A 22,303-nucleotide genomic window follows, 5' to 3' on the forward strand; every position below is an offset into this window, starting at 1 on the left:
ATTAAAATGGATTTCATTGTAATGTAAAGTGGAAGAAAAATTCTAACATTTGTAAAAACCTTATAGAAAATAAAACACTAATATATCTTGATTAGATAAGTATTCAACCCCCTGAGTCAATACATGTTAGAATCACCTTTGGCAGCGATTACAGCTGTGAGTCTTTCTGGGTAAATCCCCACACCTGGATTGTACAATATTTGCATGTTATTCTTTTTAAAATTCTTCAAGCTCCCTCAAGTTGGTTGTTAATCATTGCTAGACAGCCATGTTTAAGTCTTGCCATAGATTTTTAAGCAGATTTAAGTCAAAACGAACTAGGCCAATCAGGAACATTCAATGTCGTCTTGGTAAGCAACTTCAGGACAAACAGTGCCTTCAGAAAGTATTCACACGCCCTGACTTTACAGCCTGAATTTAAAATGGCTTAATATTACATTTTGTGTGAGTGGCCTAGACACAATACCCCATAATGTCAAAGTTGAATGATGTTTTTAGACATTTTTACAAATTTATTAAAAATGAAAAGCTGAACTGTCTTGAGTCAATATGTATTTAACCTCTGTTATGGCAAGCCAAAATATGCTCTGTGTGCAATAAAGTGTTTAACATGATTGTTGAATGACTACCTCATCTCTGTACCCCACACATACAATTATCTGCAAGGTCCCTCAGTCGAGCAGTGAATTTCAAACACAGATTCAACCACAAAGACCAGGGAGCTTTTCCAATGCCTTGCAAAGAAGATTACCTATTGGTAGATGGGTAAAAAAAAAAGCAGACATTGAATATCCCTTTGAGAATTGTGACGTTTTTGATTACACTTTGGATGGTGTATCAATACACCCAGTCACTACAAAGATACAGGTGTCCTTCCTAACTCCATTGCCAGAGAGGAAGGAAACCGCTCAGGGATTTCACCATGAGGCCAATGGTTACTTTAAAACAGTTACAGAGTTTAATGGCTGTGATAGGAGAAAACTGTGGATGGATCAACAACATTGTAGTTCCTCCACAATGCTAACGTAATTGACAGAGTAAAAAGAAGAAGGAAGCCTGTACAGAATACAAATATTTCCAAAACATGCATCCTGTTTACAATAAGGCACTAAAGTAAAACTGCAAAAAAATTAACTTTATGTCCTGAATACAAAGAGTTATGTTTGGGGCAAATCCAACACATCACTGAGTACCACTCCTTATATTTTCAAGCATGGTGGTGGCTGCATCATGTTATGGGTATGCTTGTCATTATCAAGGACTAGGGAGTTTTTTAGGATGAAAGGAAATGAAATAGAGCTAAGTACAGGCAAAATCCTAGAGGAAAACCTGGTCGAGTCTGCTTTCCAAGAGACACTGGGAGACAAATTCAGCTTTCAGCAGGACAATAACCTAAAACACAAGACCAAATATACACTGGAGTTGCTTACCAAGACGCCATTGAATGTTCCTGAGTGGCCTAGTTACAGTTTTGACTTAAATCGACTTGAAAATATATAACTAGACTTGAAAATGGCTGTCTATCAATGATCAACAAACAACCTGACAGAGCTTGAAGATTTTTTTTAAGAATGTGCAAATATTGTACAATCCAGGTGTGCAAAGCTCTTCGCTGCCAAATCGCTGCCAAAGTTGATTCTAACATGTATTGACTCAGGGGGTTGAATACTTAGTTTGTCATTATGGGGTATTTTGTGTAGATGTGTGAGAAAAAAATACTACATTTAACCCATTTTGATTTCATGCTGTAACACAACAAAATGTGGAATAAGTCAAGGGATATGAATACTTTCTGAAGGCACTGTAAAGTTAATTTCTTTGCCACATTTCTTGCAGTTTTACTTTAGTGCCTTATTTCAAACAGGATGCATTTTTAGAAATATTTGTATTCTGTACAGGCTTACTTCTTTTCACTCTGTCAATTAGTTTAGTATTGTGGAGTAACTACAATGTTGTTGATCCATCCTCAGTTTTCTCCTATCGCAGCCGTTAAAGTTGCAATATGTAACTTTTTGGGAGAACTGACCCAATTCACATAGAAATGTGAGTTATAGATCTGTCATTCTCATTGAAAGCGAGCCTAAGAAGCAGTTGATCTGTTCTATGTGCGCTATTTCTACGCTTCCCGTTCTTAAGTATTGTTTTTGCGTCTAAATAAATAAAATACAAATTTGTGTCCTCTCTGTCCGTGTCAGAGGCGATGACTACACCTGAACAGTCTCTGGAAGGCCTTCTTAAAGTCTTCGTTGAAGATAGTGTAGATGAGAGGGTTGATAAGGGAGTTTAGGTACCCCAGCCAGGTGAGGAAGTCAGCCAGCTCTATGGAGGTGTTGCAGGAGCCACACGTGTTGACAATCACCTCCTTCAGGAAGAAAGGCATCCAGCAGACCACAAAGGCCCCCAGTATCAGCCCTAACGTAGATGCAGCGCGCCGCTCCCTGGTCCCTGAGATACGCTGCCGTCTCAACGAACACTCACGCTCCCGCCTCGACTCGCTCTGGGGATTTTTTACGGTGATGCGCACGCGGTCGCCCTCCGTGGAAGGCTCTGAGTAGGACTTTTCCGGGGGGTTCAGGGTGTCTCCGTCAGTGGGGCAGGAGGGGAGGGTGATTCCATTGACCATGGAGGAATGTTGGCTGGCTCTGCTGGCCCCCCTGCGGAGGTACAGAGTCTGAGCTGCTCTGTAGATCTTATAGTAGAGGATGAGGATGAGGAGCAGGGGAAAATAGAAGGCTCCCAGGGTGGAGTAGAGGGTAAAGGCAATGTGGTGGTGCGTTATCAGACACTGGTCCTCCTCTGGCCCGCCACCATGGTTCCTCCACAGCAGAGGGGGAAGGGATATGAGGACGGACAGGAACCAGACGACAGCGACAGTGATCCCAGCTCGGAGGCCGGTGCGTTTGCGTGAGTACTCCACTGCGTCAGTAATGGCCCAGTAGCGGTCTAGAGCGATGGCTGCCAGGTGGAGGATGGAACAGGTGCAGCAGGTGATGTCAACACTCAGCCACACATAACACACAGCCTCGCCCATCACCCAGCTCTCCCTGAGGATTCAGACAGAATATTGACAGTGATTACATTTGTAACTGCACTTGATTATGATTTTGATCACAAACTGTATACTGTGATAAGTCTTTTAAGCCTATATGGACATCTGAAATGCTGTAAGACACTTTATCCTGCAAGACAAATCAGTCAATTGTGCAATAATTTATTGAATCTTTGTAGCTACCTCTGTATGTAGAGGATACTGAAGGGCATGACCAAAATGGCCACCAGCAGGTCCGTCACCGCCAGAGAGCAGATCAGGTAGTTGGCCGGGTGATGTAACTTCCTGGTTACAATGATGGCTGTGATCACCAGGGAGTTGATGGCCGTTGTCATGACAGCGAGCAGGGACAGGGTGAGGGTGAGGAGTATTTTACTTGGTGAGGTTATAGAACCCTCCTCCCCTCCCTCACCCCCATCCCCCCCACCCAGGGAGAAGACCCCCTCTGTACAGTTAGACAAGTCCATCCTGGAGACGAGAGGAAGATAAGGGTCTGCACCAAGGCTAGCAGTATAGATGAACGATGCGTAAGAGTTCAAAAGGTACTCACACTCAAACCATGTAGATAAGGACTTCAGAGACCAGACAGATGATGAATGAAGCGTAATCCTCCATAGTTGTATAAGCTGTGTGTACCTTTGTGATGTGTTTTCATTGGTGTTCCCTCTCCAGCAGTAACCTCAGTGTCAGTAGCTTCTTTCTGGTATCTCTGGACTCAACCAATGTCACAGAGACAATTGCAAAAAGAAAGAGAGGGAGGGAAAAGAATCACCAATGAGAGTCCAGCCGGTGATTTCATAACACACACCCCTGACGCGATCTCTAATCAAAGCCATGACCATCATCACATGCACGCACGCACACAAACACACACAAGCATACACAAGGTGCAATCACGAATCAAAGGCGGTACAAAGCAGACGCTCATCTGTGTGTGTTTGTGTGTGTGTGTGTGGATGCTTGTCCTTGTATCTCTGTACTTGTCACGTTCGTTGATTGACGGGTCAGACCAAGGCGCAGCGTGATATGCATACATGTTTATTTGGAATTAATAAACAAGCGACAAAACAACAAACGAAACGTGACGTCCACGGTACACAAACAACATACCTCACACGGAACAAGATCCCACAACCCACTAGTGCCAATAGTATAAGTATGGGCCCCAATCAGAGACAACGAGCGACAGCTGCCTCTGATTGGGAACCACACCGGCCAACATAGAAATACCCATACTAGAACCTATAACATAGAACAACACAACATAGAATATACACACCCTGACTCAACAAATAGGAGTCCCCAGAGTCAGGGCGTGGCAGTACTCTAGCTGCCACTTCTTTTGAGTTGATCAATTAAGAATTGAAAGGGAATTCTGCAGCTTTCATATGACCCTAAAGACCCTCATCATGCGAATTTCCTTGTTCGATACGATATACTGTACTTTATTGTCCATTTACATGGAAATTCATTTTGTGAAGCAAGCATTCAAATACACAAAAAAACAATGGAAATATAATAATTAATGCACAAATGCACTGTGTACAAAACATTAGGAACACCTTCCTAATATTGAGTTGCACCCCCTTTTGCCCTCAGAACAGCCTCAATTTGTTGGTGCATGGACTCTACAAGGTGTTGAAAGCGTTCCACAGGGATGCTGCCCCATGTTGACTCCAATGCTTCCCACAGTTGTGTCAAGTTGGCTGGATGTCCTTTGGGGGGTGGACCATTCTTGATAAACACGGCTAACTGTTGAGCGTGAAAAACCCAGCAGCATTGCAGTTCTTGACACACTCAAACCGGTGCGCTTGGCACCTACTACCATACCCTGTTCAAGGGCACATAAATATTTTGTCTTGCCCATTCACCCTCTGATGTCTCAATTGTCTCAAGGCTTAGAAATCCTTCTTTACTTGTCTCCTCCTCTTCATCTACACTGATTGAAGTGGATTTAACAGGTGACATCAATAAGGGATCATAGCTTTCACCTGGATTCACATGGTCAGTCTATGTCATGGAATGAGCAGGTGCTCCTAATGTTTTGTACACTCAGTGTCATTATCCAGTCTCTGCAGTCTACTGTCTGACCATGTACTGAGCCTACATCTGTTCTATGTTGTATAGTTGTATATTTCTACAGTCAGCTGTGAGAAGCCTGTTTCAGGGTGTGATAGGTGTGATGCCATTACAGATACATTCATTCTCTCATTCTGTATGCATGAATAAGAACAGTTGTCATAGCAACTGACTTTCTTTTTGTGAAGGGAGGACTGTAGAAAAGCGCAACTCAAGTCAGATAAACTCACACATCATTAAATGCACATACACAAGCATGCACGCACACACACACACACACACACACACACACACACACACACACAGCTGCATGAGACCTCTCTCCTGTCTGTCAGCATATCACCTGTGTATGAGTCTGTTCCTCCAGAGTTGACTCAATATATAGAACACTTCTCCTCATTTAAAGTCAAGGAACAGCATGTATGAAGTGTTTCTCATCAGAGTGGTTCATTTAAACCTGTCAGCTTCAGTCTGTCAGTGTGTGTGTGTGTTGATTGACAGTCTTCGGTGAGGCATTCTTCCAGCAGCAGCAAAGGGAGAACCTGCGCCTCCTGCTGCATTCAAGTCATTCACTTCCAGCAATCAGTGGAGCACTACTCAGTCAGAGAGCGACCATGTTTGTGCATGAGGTTTACAAAGCAGGAAATTATAGAGACCGATACCTGGTGCTGTGTAATTGGAATGCACCCATTTAACCGTCAACCTGTGGATTGAAGCGCTAGGACTGGGAGAGTCACTGATGTGTCCTTATGGAGATGCAAAGCTGATTGTGACTACTTTAACAGACTGCAGGTTGAACTGGGATTTAAACAGGCCTGTTTCAGCCAAGGCTTGGAGAATGCAATAGTGCATCAATCTTTCAACACTGTCTCCCCTCCCTCTCCCTGCCTCCCTCCATCCTTCCATCCATCCATCCAATACTGGAGTAGACATAAACCATCTATCTGTCGGAGGAGGATGTAATCTTCTTATGTAAGGGACAACCAAGCAGGCAACAAGAGACAACTGAGTCGGGTGCAAATATTAGGGGTTTTATTTTCTCAAACTTGAGGTTGTTTACAAATTAAGAGAAATCAAAACCATAGTGCATAAAGAGGTCTGTAAATTAACAAAAGTAAAACTGTTCTACCACCTCAAACATAGATAAATATTTAACGGAGGTCTACACAGCAGAACAGGCACCACTCCACAGGTTAACTCAGGCCATAAGGTAATCTCACAGAATCTAAAGGGAATGGCAGGTAGGCTTTAAAGACATACATAAATGATCAAGGATCTATTCCTAACAATTTGAGCATAAATATTATCATTAACATGATTAGTCATGCTGAGACCAAGGTCTATTTTACAGATGAGCCCTGTATACAGATCAATACACATTAATATATAATATACACATAAATATTCAATAAAGGTGTCTGTTTGATATTTGAAATGAAAACTATGTGACCCAACTATGTTGGGTCATTATTTGATCAGACATGAAATGTTTGGTGCAAATTAATGTTAAAGTGCAAAGGATAGGGATATTTAGCTGTGCGGCTGGCTACATGTGGCCATCACACTCTAGCTGCCACTTCATTTGAGTTTATCAATCAAGAGGTGAAACTAAGTGCATTCAGCAGCTTTCATATGACCCTGAAGACACTCATCATGCTGATTACCTTGTATGATACGATATACCTTATTGACCATTTACATGGAAATTCATTTTGTGAAGCTAGCATACAAATACACAAAAACAGTACGCTATAATGCATTCAATATGGAAAACACCGGAAAGATGATAATTAATGCACACATAATTATCCAGTCTCTGCGGTCTACTGTCTGACCATGTACTGAGCCTACATCTGTTCTATGTTGTATAGTTGTATATTTCTACAGTCAGCTGTGAGAAGCCCGTTTCAGGGTGTGATACCATTACAGATACAGTACATTCCTCCTCTCATTCTGCAGGAAGGAATAAGAACAGTTGTCATAGCAACTCTGACTTTCTTTTTGTGAAGGACAGATAGAAGAAAAGCACAACTTAAGTCAGATAAACTCACACATCATTAAATGCACACAAACACATGCATGCATGCACGCACGCACGCGCACACAAACACACAGCTGCATGATACACAGTGAAACATTGCTAAACGGTGGATCTTTCCGAAACCTCTCCTGTCTGTCAGCATATCACCTGTCTGTGAGTCTGTTCCTCCAGAGTTGACTCAATATATAGAATATATATATACACTTCTAATCATTTAAAGTGAAGGAACAGTATGTACTGTACTCAAATAAAATAAAATGTTATTTGCCACATGCGCCGAATACAACAGGTGTAGACATTACAGTGAAATGCTTACTTACAAGCCCTTAACCAACAATGCAGTTTAAGAAAAAAAAAAAAAAAAAGCAAATAATTAAAGAGCAGCAGTAAAATAAAATAACAGTAGGGAGGTTATATACAGAGGGTACCGGTACAGAGTCAATGTGCGGGGGCTGCTGAGGGGAGGATGGCTGGAATGGAGTGAATGGAATGGTATCAAACACATGGAATCCATTTAGATTACCATTCCATTTATTCCGTTCCAGCCATTACTATGAGCCTGTCCTCCCCAATTAAGGTGCCACCAACCTCCTGTGACTGTATTATAGTAATGCACTGTATTTATATATACGTATGTTGTGTTTCTCACCAGAGTGGTTCATTTAAACCCTTCAGCTTCAGTCTGTCAGTGTGTGTGTGTGTGTGTGTGTGTGTGTGTGTGTGTGGTTGATTGACAGTCTTTAGTGAGGCAATCTTCCAGCAGCAGCAAAGGGAGAACCTATGCCTCATGCTGCATTCAAGTCTTTCACTTACACCAATCATACAGTGGAGCACTGCTCAGTCAGAGAGAGAGACACAATTCTGCATGAGGTTCACAAAGCATAAAATTATAGGGACTGATACCTGATGCTATATGGCGCCGTACTATATGGCTTTGCTATTTTGTGATTTTGGCGTTTATCTTTACTTTTTTGCATTAAATGTATCCGCTATCCTTTCTTATGATCGACAAAAACTTTTGAACATCAGATCTGCAGTTACTAATCTCAATTCCAGCTTCAACTTCGAAGGAGGTTGGTGGCATACTTATTTCCCTCATTAAAATGCAAATCCATTTATAACATTGTTGACATGCGTTTTTCTGGATTTTTTTGTTGTTATTCTGTCTCTCACTGTTCAAATAAACCTACCATTAAAATTATAGACTGATAATTTCTTTGTCAGTGGGCAAACAAAAGCAGCAGGGGATCAAATACTTTTTTCCCTCACTGTATCTACCCTGTGCTCTTTGTGTACCTCCAATCCAATCTTCGGGCTACCCAAGTGGAAAGGCTGGCAAAAAAGAGGCAGGGGAGCTGGTTTCCTGGTGAAACTAAGGCGAAGGACTGGATGATCTCGCTCTCTGAGGCTGACGTGAGTAAGTTTAATTATTACTTTTTTCGATGTTCTCTCTCATCACTGCAACTCCCCAACAGGCTTGGGAGGCAAAGGTCAATTCATGCCTCCTCCGAAACATGACCCGCCAAACCGTGCTTCTTAACACCCGCCCGCTTAACCTGGAAGCCAGCCGCACCAATGTGTCGGAAGAAACACCGTTCAACTGACGACTGAGGTCAGCCTGCAGGCGCCCGGCCCGCCACAAGGAGTCGCTAGAGCGCGATAAGCCAAGTAAAGCCCCCCGGCCAAACCCTCCCCTAACCCAGTTGTGTTACAGCCCGGGATCGAACCCGGGTCTGTAGTGACACCTCTAGCGATGCAGTGCCTTAGAGGCCCGTGAGTAAGGTTTCTAATCTGGTCAACACTCGCAAGGCCGCAGGGCCGGACGCTATTCCATGGCGCGTTCTCAGAGCATGCGCAGACCAGCTGGCAGGCATCTTCACGGTCATTTTCAACCTCCCAGTCTGTTATCCCCATGTCTCAAGCTGACCAGCAACATTCCTGTTCCAAAGAACTCTAATACTACCTAACACAATGACTACCCCCATGTAGCACTAACATCTGTAATCATGAAGTGCTTTGAAATGCAGCTCATGGCACACATCGCCTCCATCATCCCAGGCACTCTAGACCCACTCAAATTTGCATACTGCCCCAACAGATCTACAGACGATGCAATCTCAAATTCACCCTACACTGCCCTCTCCCACCTGGACAAGAGGAATACCTATGTGAGAATGATGTTCATTGACTACAGGTCAGCATTCAACACCATAGCGGCCAATCATTTCAGGTTCGTTACCATTGTTGGGCCGCGGGTATGAAAGATTCAGCAGGCTACTGGCATTACACACCTGGCTAAAAGATTACTGTAGCTCGGTTGGAATCACTTTCATAGATAACTTTGACACCTTCTGGAAACAGAAGATACTCAACAGGAATGACGGAGTCCATCCAAATCATCTTGGCTCCTGGACTCTGTCCATGCATTTCAAGGCTGCGTTGAGACAATGACTTATCAATGACCTACATTGTAGAATAATAGTGAAGACATCAAAACTATGAAATAACACATATGTAATCATGTAGTTACAAAAAAAGTGTTAAACAAATCAAAATATATTTTATATTTGAGATTCTTCAAATAGCCACCCTTTGCCTTGATGACAGCAAAAATCTCAAATTTGGACTCCAGACCAAAGGACACATTTCCACCGGTCTAATGTCCATTGCTGGTGTTTCTTGGCCCAAGCAAGTCTCTTCTTATTATTGGTGTCCTTTAGTAGTGGTTTCTTTGCAGCAATTTGACCATGAAGGCCTGATTCACACAGTCTCCTCTGAACAGTTGATGTTGAGATGTATCTGTTACTTGAACTCTGTGAAGCATTTATTTGGTCTGCAATTTCTGAGGCTGGTAACTCTAATGAACATAGTTTTTGTGACTGCACTTGAAGAAACGTTAAAAGTTATTGAAATGTTCCGTATTGACTGACCTTCATGTCTTAAAGTAACGATGGACTGTCATTTCTCTTTGCTTATTTGAGCTGTTCTTGCCATAATATGGACTTGGTCTTTTACCAAATAGGGCTATCTTCTGTATACCCCCCCTACCTTGTCACAACACAACGGATTGGTTCAAACGCATTAAGAAGGAAAGAAATTCCACAAATTAACTTTTAAGAAGGCATCCCTGTTAATTGAAATACATTCCAGGTGACTACCTCATGAAGCTGGTTGAGAGAATGCCAAGAGTGTGCAAAGCTGTCATCAAGGCAAAGGGTGGCTATTTGAAGAATCTCAAATATAAAATATATTTTGATTTGTTTAACACTTTTTTGGTTACTACATAATTCCATATGTGTTATTTCATAGTTTTGATGTCTTCACTATTATTCTACAATGTAGAAAATAGTAAAAATAAAGAAAAACCCTTGAATGAGTAGGTGTTCTAAAACTTTTGACCGGTGGTGCATATTTATTAATATTATTTTTTATTCAGATTGTCCTGGGGGTCTGTCTGTCTGTCTGTCTGTCTGTCTGTCTATCTATTTATCTATCTGTGTGGGGATGTACAGTGCCTTCAGAAAGTATTTACACCGCTTGACTTTTTCCACATTTTGTTTCGATACAGCCTGAATTTGAGATTTTGTGTGACTGGCCTACAAACATTTCCCCATAATGTCAAAGTCAGATTATGTTTTTAGACATTTTTACAAATTAATAAAAAATGAAAAGCTGAACTGTCTTGTGTCAATAGGTATTCAACCCCTTTGTTATGTGAAGCTTATATAATTTCAGGAGTAAAACTTTGCACTGTGTGCAATAATAGTGTTAAACATAATTTTTTTAATGACTACCTCATCTCTGTATCCCACACATACAAATAACTGTAAGGTCCCTCAGTCGAGCAGTGAATTTCAAACACAAATTCAACCACAAAGACCAGGGAGGTTTTGCAATGCCTCTCAAAGAAGGGCACCTATTGGTAGAAAAAAGAAGACTTTGAATATCCCTTTGAGCATGGTGAAGTATTAATTACATTTTAGATGCTGTATCAATACACCCAGTCAGGAAGGAAACCACTCAGGGATTTCACCATGAGGCCAATGGTGACTTTAAAACAGTTACAGAGTTTAATGGCTGTGATAGGAGAAAACTGAGGATGGATCAAAAACGTTGAAGGTAATGCCAGAGTGAAAAGAAGGAAGCCTGTACAGAATAAAAATATTCCAAAACAAGCATCGTGTTTGCAACAAAGCACTTAAGTAAAACTGCAAAAAAATGTGGCAAAGAAGTTAACTTTACAGTGCCTTATAAAAGTATTCATCCCCCTTGGCATTTTTCCTATTTTGTTGCATTACAACCTGTAATTTAAATTGATTTTTATTTGGATTTCATGTAATGGACATACACAAAATAGTCCAAATTGGTGAAGTGAAATGAAAAAAATAACTTGTTTCAAAAAATTCTAAAAAATAAATAACGGAAAAGTGGTGCATGCATAAGTATTCACCCCATTTGCTAAGCCCCTAAATAAGATCTGGCACAACCAATTACCTTCAGAAGTCACATAATTAGTTAAATAAAGTCCACCTGTGTGCAATCTAAGTGTCACATGATCTGTCACATGATCTCAATATATATATATATATATATATATATATATATATATATATATACACACACACACACACACCTGTTCTGAAAGGCCCCAGGCAACACCACTAAGCAAGAGGCACCACCAAGCAAGCGGCACCATGAAGACCAAGGAGCTCTCCAAACAGGTCAGGGACAAAGTTGTGGAGAAGTACAGATCTGGGTTGGGTTATTAAAAAATATCCGAAACTTTGAACATCCCACGGAGCACCATTAAATTCAATATAAAAAAATGGAAAGAATATGGCACCACAACAAACCTGCCAAGAGAGGGCCGCCCACCAAAATTCACGGACCAGGCAAGGAGGGCATTAATCAGAGAGGCAACAAAGATACTAAAGATAACCCTGAAGGAGCTGCAAAGCTCCACAGCGGAGATTAGAGTATCTGTCCACAGGACCACTTTAAGCCGTACACTCCACAGAGCTTGGCTTTACGGAAGAGTGGCCAGAAAAAAGCCATTGCTTAAAGAAAAAAATAAGCAAACACATTTGGTGTTTGCCAAAAGGCATGTGGGAGACTCCCCAAAACATATGGAAGGAGGTACTCTGGTCAGATGAGACTAAAATGTAGCTTTTTGGCCATCAAGGAAAACGCTATCATCACCCTGAGAACACCATCCCCACAGTGAAGCATGGTGGTGGCAGCATCATGCTGTGGGGATGTTTTTCATGGGCAGGGACTGGGAAACTGGTCAGAATTGAAGGAATGATGGCTGGCGCTAAATACAGGGAGATTCTTGAGGGAAACCTGTTTCAGTCTTCCAGAGATTTGAGACTGGGACGGAGGTCTACCTTCCAGCAGGACAATGACCCTAAGCATACTGCTAAAGCAACACTCGAGTGGTTTAAGGGGAAACATGTAAATGTCTTGGAATGGCCTAGTCAATGTCCAGACCTCAATCCAATTGAGAATCTGTGGTATGACTTAAAGATTGCTGTACACCAGCGGAACCCATCCAACTTGAAGGAGCTGGAGCAGTTCTGCCTTGAAGAATGGGCAAAAAACCCATTGGCTAGATGTGCCAAGCTTATAGAGACATACCCCAAGAGACTTGCAGCTGTAATTGCTGCAAAAGGTGGCTCTACAAAGTATTGACTTTGGGGGGGTGAATAGTTTTGCACAGTCAAGTTCTGTTTTTTTGGCTTATTTCTTGTTTGTTTCACAATAAAAAATATTTTGCATCTTCAAAGTGGTAGGCATGTTGTGTAAATCAAATGATACAAACCCCCAAAAAATCCATTTTAATTCCAGGTTGTAAGGCAACAAAATAGGAAGAATGCCAAGGGGGGTGAATACTTCTGCAAGCCACTGTGTCCTGAATACAACACATCACTGAGTACCACTCTTGATATTTTCAAGCATGGTAGTGGCTGCATCATGTTATGGGTATGCTTGTCATCGGCATGGACTAAGGAATTTTTTAGGATGAAAAGAAACAGAATAGCGCTAAGCACACGCAAAATCCTAGAGGAAAACCTGGTCCAATCTGCTTTCCAACAGACACTGGGAGACAAATTCACCTTTCAGCAGTACAATAACCGAAAACACAAGGCCAAATATACATTGGAGTTGCTTACCAAGACGACATTGAAAGTTCCTGAGTGGCCTAGTTACAGTTTTGACTTAAATTGAATTGAAAATATATGGCAAGACTTGAAAATGGCTGTCTAGCAATGATCAACAACCAACTTGACAGAGCTTGAAGACTTTTTTAAAGAATCATGTGCACATATTGTACAATCCACTTTTGCAAAGCTCTTAGAGACTTACCCAGAAAGACTCACAGCTGTAATCACTGCCAAAAATGATTCTAATATGTATTGAATCAGGGGTTGAATACTTATGTAATCAAGATATACAGTATTAGTGTTTTATTTGTTATACATTTTTACATTGACATTAGAGTATTTTGTGTAGATCGTTGACAAAAAATGACAAATCAATTTTAATCCCACCTTGTAACACAATAGAATGTTGAAAAAGTCAAGGGGTGTGAATACTTTCTGAAGGCACTGTATATCTCCTTATACTGTATAAAGAACTCTGGATAAAGACAGACCAGACAGGAAACCCAGCAGCAGTCTACTGAGGTGAAACCCTCCCTGCAGAGAGACCAGAGGGGTTAGGTTATACTAAGTGAGACACATATGGCATTTGATTACTGTTGTTTCAACTGTCAAACACACGCACACACAGGCAGGCAGTAAGGCAGGCACTCACACACTCACTCACACACACCACCACCGGTCTATACTGTTACACACTCATCTCCCTGACTGTCTCACTCCGAACTGAGGGACAAGGATGAGTGGGTTCTGTTGGAGGTAAATATTTGTGAAAGAACACACAAACGCACACACGACAATCGGTGATTGCTCAGTGTTAATTTGAGTATAATCAGTGTAATGAACTCATTTAGGATGGAGCGTGTGTGTGTATGTATGTACAGTTGAAGTCGGAAGTTTACATACACCTTAGCCAAATACATTTAAACTCAGTTTTTCACAATTCCTGACAATTAATCCTTGTAGAAATTCCCTGGCTTAGGTCAGTTAGGATCACCACTTTATTTTAAGAATGTGAAATGTCAGAATAATAGTAGAGAGAATTATTTATTTCAGCTTTTATTTCTTTCATCACATTCCCAGTGGGTCAGAAGTTTACATACACTCAATTAGTATTTGGTAGCATTGCCTTTAAATTGTTTAACTTGGGTCAAACGTTTCGGGTAGCCTTCCACAAGCTTCCCACAATAAGTTGGGTGAATTTTGGCCCATTCCTCCTGACAGAGCTGGTGTAACTGAGTCAGGTTTGTAGGCCTCCTTGCTCGCACACACTTTTTCAGTTCTGCCCTCAAATTTTCTATAGTATTGAGGTCAGGGCTTTGTGATGGCCACTCCAATACCTTGACTTTGTTGTCCTTAAGCCATTTTGCCACAACTTTGGAAGTATGCTTGGGGTCATTGTCCATTTGGAAGACCCATTTGCGACCAAGCTTTAACTTCCTGACTGATGTCTTGAGATGTCGCTACAATATATCCACATAATTTTCCTTCCTCATGATGCCATCTATTTTGTGAAGTGCACCAGTTCCACCTGCAGCAAAACACCCCCACAGCATGATGCTGTGAATTATTATGTGGATTATAATGAATTTACATTTCTATAGGGGTTGATGTATTTTTCGTAAGGGAAAATCAAGACTGACATTTCAAAGTGGAAATTACAAACGTCAGAAGCCTTTTAAAATCTGAAATACACTACATGTGTTAAATGTAAGGTCTCCTGCAACAGGGTGATCAAATTAAGATCCTACATCTGTAAAGTTATGAGGTATTTCCTTCTGAAGCAGACTGTGGTTAGACAGATGCTTTAGAGCAGACGGCTAATTGGTGGTCTTCTGAAGTGAACCTCAGAGGAGTAGAGGATAGACCCTGTGATCTGTATTAAAGGACAATCCTCAATTGAAACAATAACAAAGCAGATTCCCCGCCTCTGTTTTGGTAAAAAAGCTGAGGGATGGGCCTGGAGAAATATAGCTGCTCAAATTCATAGACAGAGCTATGGATGCAAAGACTGACCATCCAATATATCCGAATGATAGTTTTAACCATGTTTTGAGGCTATACAGTCGTGTTCAAAAGTTGAGAATGACACAAGTATTGGTCTTCACAAAGTTTGCTGCTTCAGTGTTTTTAGATATTTTTGTCAGATGTTACTATGGTATACTGAAGTATGATTACAAGCATTCCATAAGTGTCAAAGGCAATTACATTAAGTTTATGCAAAGAGTCAATATTTGCAGTGTTGACCCTTCTTTTTCAAGACCTCTGCAATCCGCCCTGGCATGCTGTCAATTAACTTCTGGGCCACATCCTGACAGAGGCAGCCCATTCTTGCATAATCAATGCTTGGAGTTTGTCAGAATTTGTGGGTTTTTGTTTGTCCACCCACCTCTTGAGGATTGACCACAAGTTCTCAATGGGATTAAGGTCTGGGGAGTTTCCTGGCCATGGACCCAAAATGTCGATGTTTTGTTCCCCGAGCCACTTAGTTATCACTTTTGCCTCATAGCAAGGTGCTCCATCATGCTGGAAAAGGCATTGTTTGTCACCAAACTGTTCTTGGATGGTTGGGAGAAGTTGCTCTTGGAGGATGTGTTGGTACCATTCTTTATTCATGGCTGTGTTCTTAGGCAAAATTGTGAGTGAGCCCACTCCTTTGGCTGAGAAGCAACCCCACACATGAATGGTCTCAGAATGCTTTACTGTTGGCATGACACAGGACTGATGGTAGCGCTCACCTTGTCTTCTCCGGACAAGCTTTTTTCCAGATGCTCCAAACAATCAGAAAGGGGATTCATCAGAGAAAATGACTTTACCCCAGTCCTCAGCAGTCCAATCCCTGTACCTTATGCAGAATATCAGTCTGTCCCTGATGTTTTTCCTGGAGAGAAGTGGCTTCCTTGCTGCCATTCTTGACACCAGGCCATCCTCCAAAAGTCTTCGCCTCACTGTGCGTGCAGATGCACTCACACCTGCCTGCTGCCATTCTTGAGCAAGCTCTGCACTGGTGGTGCCCCGATCCCGCAGCTGAATCAACTTTAGGAGACGGTCCTGGCGCTTGCTGGACTTTCTTGGGCGCCCTGAAGCCTTCTTCACAACAATTGAACCTCTCTCCTTGAAGTTCTTGATGATCCGATAAATGGTTGATTTAGGTGAAATCTTACTAGCAGCAATATCCTTGCCTGTGAAGCCTTTTTTTGTGCAAAGCAATGATGACGGCACGTGTTTCCTTGCAGGTAACCATGGTTAACAGAGGAAGAACAATGACTTCAAGCACCACCCTCCTTTTAAAGCTTCCAGTCTGTTATTCTAACTCAATCAGCATGACAGAGTGATCTCCAGCCTTGTCCTCGTCAACACGCTCACCTGTGTTAACAAGAGAATCACTGACATGATGTCAGCTGGTCCTTTTGTGGCAGGGCTGAAATGCAGTGGAAATGTTTTTTGGGGATTAAGTTCATTTTCATGGCAAAGAGGGACTTTGCAATTAATTGCAATTCATCTGATCACTCTTCATAACATTCTGGAGTATATGCAAATTGCAATCATAAAAACTGAGGCAGCAGACTTTGTGAAAATTAATATTTGTGTCATTCTCAAAACTTTTGACCAAACATTGGAGTAAAACAAGCTTATATTTTGGGTTATGGTGGGATATGACAGTTCAAATAAGCTCATTAGGCATTTATAAGTTATATTCTTCAAGAATCAGTGGGTATATACAGTGGGGAGAACAAGTATTTGATACACTGCCGATCTTGTAGGTTTTCCTACTTACAAAGCATGTAGAGGTCTGTAATTTTTATCATAGGTACACTTCAACTGTGAGAGACAGAATCTAAAACAAAAATCCAGAAAATCACATTGTATAATTAATTACAGTGAGGGAAAAAAGTATTTGATCCCCTGCTGATTTTGTACGTTTGCCCACTGACAAAGACATGATCAGTCTATAATTTTAATGGTAGGTTTATTTGAACAGTGAGAGACAGAATAACAAACAAAAAAATCCAGAAAAACGCATGTCAAAAATGTTATAAATTGATTTGCATTTTAATGAGGGAAATAAGTATTTGACCCTTTTGCAAAACATGACTTAGTACTTGATGGCAAAACCCTTGTTGGCAATCACAGAGGTCAGACGTTTCTTGTAGTTGGCCACCAGGTTTGCACACATCTCAGGAGGGATTTTGTTCCACTCCTTTTTGCAGATCTTCTCCAAGTCATTAAGGTTTTGAGGCTGACGTTTGGCAACTCGAACCTTCAGCTCCCTCCACAGATTTTATATGGGATTAAGGTCTGGAGACTGGCTAGGCCACTCCAGGACCTTAATGTGCTTCTTCTTGAGCCACTCCTTTGTTGCCTTGGCTGTGTGTTTTGGGTCATTGTCATGCTGGAATACCCATACACAACCCATTTTCAATGCCCTGGCTGAGGGAAGGAGGTTCTCATCCAAGATTTGACGGTACATGGCCCCGTCCATCGTCCCTTTGATGCGGTGAAGTTGTCCTGTCCCCTTAGCAGAAAAACACCCCCAAAGTATAATGTTTCCTCCTCCATGTTTGACGGTGGGGATGGTGTTCTTGGTGTCATAGGCAGCATTCCTCCTCCTCCAAACACGGCGAGTTGAGTTGATGCCAAAGAGCTCGATTTTGGTCTGATCTGACCACAACACTTTCACTCAGTTCTCCTCGGAATCATTCAGATGTTCATTGGCAAACTTCAGACAGGCATGTATATGTGCTTTCTTGAGCAGGGGGACCTTGCGGGCGCTGCAGGATTTCAGTCCTTCACGGCATAGTGTGTTAGCAATTGTTTTCTTGGTCACTATGGTCCCAGCTTCCTTGAGATCATTGACAAGATCCTCCCGTGTAGTTCTGGGCTAATACCTCACCGTTCTCATGATCATTGCAACTCCACGAGGTGAGGTCTTGCATGGAGCCCCAGGCCGAGGGAGATCGACAGGTCTTTAATGTTTCTTCCATTTGCGAATAATCGCACCAACTGTTGTCACCTTCTCACCAAGCTGCTTGGCGATGGTCTTGTAGCCCATTCCAGCCTTGTGTAGGTCTACAATCTTGTCCCTGACATCCTTGGAGAGCTCTTTGGTCTTGGCCATGGTGGAGAGTTTGGAATCTGATTTATTCATTGCTTCTGTGGACAGTTGTCTTTTATACAGGTAACAAGCTGAGATTTGGAGCACTCCCTTTAAGAGTGTGCTCCTAATCTCAGCTCGTTACCTGTATAAAAGACAACTGGGAGCCAGAAATCTTTCCGATTGAGAGGGGGTTAAATAATTATTTCCCTCATTAAAATGCAAATCAATTTATAACATTTTTGACATCCGTTTTTCTGGATTTTTTTGTTGTTATTCTGTCTCTCACTGTTCAAATAAACCTACCATTAAAATTATAGATTGATCATTTATTTGTCAGTGGGCAAACTTACAAATTCAGCAGGGGATCAAATACTTTTTTCCCTCACTGTAAGTAATTAATTTGCATTTTATTGCATGACATAAGTATTTGATACATCAGAAAAGCAGAACTTAATATTTGGTACAGAAACCTTTGTTTGCAATTACAGAGATCATAAGTTTCCTGTAGGTCTTGACCAGATTTTGGCCCACTCCTCCATACAGACCTTCTCCAGATCCTTCAGGTTTCGGGGCGGTCACTGGGCAATACGGACTTTCAGCTCCCTCCAAAGATTTTATATTGGGTTCAGGTCTGGAGACTGGCTAGGCCACTCCAGGACCTTGAGATGCTTCTTACGGAGCCACTCCTTAGTTGTCCTGGCTGTGTGTTTCGGGTCGTTGTCATGCTGGAAGACCCAGCCACGACCCATTTCAATGCTCTTACTGAGGGAAGGAGGTTGTTGGCCAAGATCTCACGATACATGGCCCCATCCATCCTCCCCTCAATACGGTGCAGTCGTCCTGTCCCCTTTGCAGAAAAGCATCCCCAAAGAATGATGTTTCCACCTCCATGCTTCACGGTTGGGATGGTGTTCTTGGGGTTGTACTCATCCTTCTTCTTCCTCCAAACACGGCGAGTGGAGTTTAGACCAAAAAGCTCTATTTTTGTCTCATCAGACCACATGACCTTCTCCCATTCCTCCTCTGGATCATCCAGATGGTCATTGGCAAACTTCAGACGGGCCTGGACATGCGCTGGCTTGAGCAGGGGGACCTTGCGTGCGCTGCAGGATTTTAATCCATGACAGCGTAGTGTGTTACTAATGGTTTTCTTTGAGACTGTGGTCCCAGCTCTCTTCAGGTCATTGACCAGGTCCTGCCGTGTAGTTCTGGGCTGATCCCTCACCTTCCTCATGATCATTGATGCCCCACGAGGTGAGATCTTGCATGGAGCCCCAGACCGAGGGTGATTGACCGTCATCTTGAACTTCTTCCATTTTCTAATAATTGCGCCAACAGTTGTTGCCTTCTCACCAAGCTGCTTGCCTATTGTCCTGTAGCCCATCCCAGCCTTGTGCAGGTCTACAATTTTATCCCTGATGTCCTTACACAGCTCTCTGGTCTTGGCCATTGTGGAGAGGTTGGAGTCTGTTTGATTGAGTGTGTGGACAGGTGTCTTTTATACAGGTAATGAGTTCAAACAGGTGCAGTTAATACAGGTAATGAGTGGAGAACAGGAGGGCTTCTTAAAGAAAAACTAACAGGGCTGTGAGAGCCAGAATTTTTACTGGTTGGTAGGTGATCAAATACTTATGTCATGCAATAAAATGCAAATTAATTACTTAAAAATCATACAATGTGATTTTCTGGATTTTGATTCCGTCTCTCAAAGTTGAAGTGTACCTATGATAAAAATTACAGACCTCTACATGCTTTGTAAGTAGGAAAACCTGCAAAATCGGCAGTGTATCAAATACTTGTTCTCCCCACTGTATCAAAACATTGATGTCGCAACTGCAGAATGCTGCTTTAGGGGGAAAAGGCCCTGGAAGAGATCAGTATTCACATCATGTTGCTCTCTGCCACAGGACCCTGGGAGTCATTTAGACCAAAACATTTTAACAGTCTCTTAATAGTGAGACAATAGAGGTGCCTTTGGGCTGGCTGGGTGTGTGCTTCACTAAAATCTCAAGAGTAGGATACCAGGAGAGAGGAGGGGGACGATGATAAGCTGCTCAAACATTTCAGTTTTACTGCAAGATCTTCTTCCAGCATTCTTTATTTGTTTGAGGATGTAACCTGTCAAGATATGACATCTTTGCTGTTCTCTCTTACACGCCTGACAAAAGAAGAATCCCTTTACTGTTTCATCCTGCTTCCAGACTTTTAGACTAATCATCAGTGTTTATAAATAAGACGTCTGCTATCTGTCTGGGATAACTGGAACAGAGGAGGTTTGTGGGTAATATCATTAATTGCAGGATCAAGGCTATACACAAACGAGGCAGGAAACATCTCTCTCTCTTTCGGGTGTATCAAAGACCCTGCAGACCCTGCATGGCATTGATCAACAACGGCTCCCTAATCATGCTGTTTAGTCATGGTTGTCTCTCGCTCTCTCTTTTTTTCTCTCTCTGACAGACAACAGGGTTTGACTGAGACACTGTGACTTTTAAAAACTCAATATCTTCACTGCCTCTAGGTTTGAGGCTCGCTCGTCTGTACTCTTTGGTCTTCACTATTAAAATCTGCCTGCCAATGCCTGGATCTATGATGGCTGAATGGTCCAAAGTCTGTTTCAGATGCCCCTCCCTCCCTCACTTTCTTCCTTTTTACCTCCCTCTATCCTGCTTCCTCCTCCTCAGTAACAACAGAAGAGACTACAGATGAACAGTTCTCTTCATCAGAGGCAGGGAGGAGATGAAGTCTTTAAAGTCACAGTTTGTCAAAACGACATGGTGCCAATCTGTCCTATTCAGTTGGGATGGAAGCCTGGTTCCCCAGAGTCCCATCTCCCCCAGAACTCTCCTCTCAGAGGGAAGACTAGTCTGGGATGATGGCTGAGGAGCTGTGGAGAGAGAGAGTGAACGGGAGGACGGCTCTGAAGCAGAGATTTGCCACACTTTCACCAAGGATTCTCACACAGAGCATGAAAACACACACACACACACAATAAGTGCTCTTCCCACCACCCCAGGTTCACTCTCTTCTCTCCCTCAGTGTTTGTTCTGTTGACAGGTAAGGCAGGCTGAGTGCTGAGTTATCAGTGCATGACTCTCTGCGTGACTTTAATGAGAAAACAGTAGTCAGATAATGTCTGACTCTGAACTGTGCAGCTGCTTAACACTCTTACAGTACTCCCAACATATATCCCTTATTGGTAGTTTGGTAAACTATATTTTCAGAATACACTAAAACTTTTATGTAATTTCAACAGTAAAACACTGTTGAATGCACGGTACAAGACCTTAAATGTGTTTTACAGAATTAATGCTGCAGATTGTAGTGCATTATGGGTAAAATGCTGAAAGATACTGTTATTAACTGTAATTGGAAGCCTCTTGTAAAAATTACTCTAACATACTGTATTTCTTTACATTAATAGCTTATGACTACTACGACTACTCATGCTGTCGGGTGAGATGCATGAAGCTGGTAGATCCCTGTCTACCGTCGTCCCTCGGCTAACCTTTGTGCACTCGAGGAGTTAACTACTTTGTTGTCTTCTTTTATTAAATCAGAAGTTATTATCCTGGGTGACCTAAATTATGATTGGGAAATGCAGGCTTCAGACAATCTAAAAGACATGCGTAATGATCTAAACCTAACCCAGCTGGTGACTAAGCCAACACGGCACAACCCTAAAGATCCTTCAAAGTAGACTCTGATTGATCTTATTTTAACGAATACGCCAGAGAAATATGTTTCTACTGGTGTCTTCGCCCAAGACATTAGTGACCATTTCCCAGTAGTTTGTGTTAGAGATGTGAGAATACAAAAATCGAAGCCTTGTGTCGACACAGTGAACAGGCTTTTTTACATTATCTTTATTTTAG

The 22,303-nt window shown here is 42.1% G+C and overlaps 1 protein-coding gene across 1 annotated transcript; it reads right to left on the reverse strand.

Moving 5' to 3' along the window:
• Positions 1-2,191: 2,191 nt before the first annotated feature.
• Positions 2,192-3,516, reverse strand: LOC311143453 (5-hydroxytryptamine receptor 1F-like; the record flags this gene model as incomplete). Its single annotated transcript, XM_084179270.1, has 2 exons — positions 2,192-3,044; positions 3,233-3,516. 2 exons carry the CDS (start codon positions 3,514-3,516, stop codon positions 2,192-2,194), a joined length of 1,137 nt encoding a protein of 378 aa, XP_084035396.1.
• Positions 3,517-22,303: the final 18,787 nt, after the last annotated feature.

The sequence above is a fragment of the Coregonus lavaretus genome (assembly GCF_964263955.1).
Source record: "Coregonus lavaretus genome assembly, chromosome: 16".
NCBI lineage: Eukaryota > Metazoa > Chordata > Actinopteri > Salmoniformes > Salmonidae > Coregonus > Coregonus lavaretus.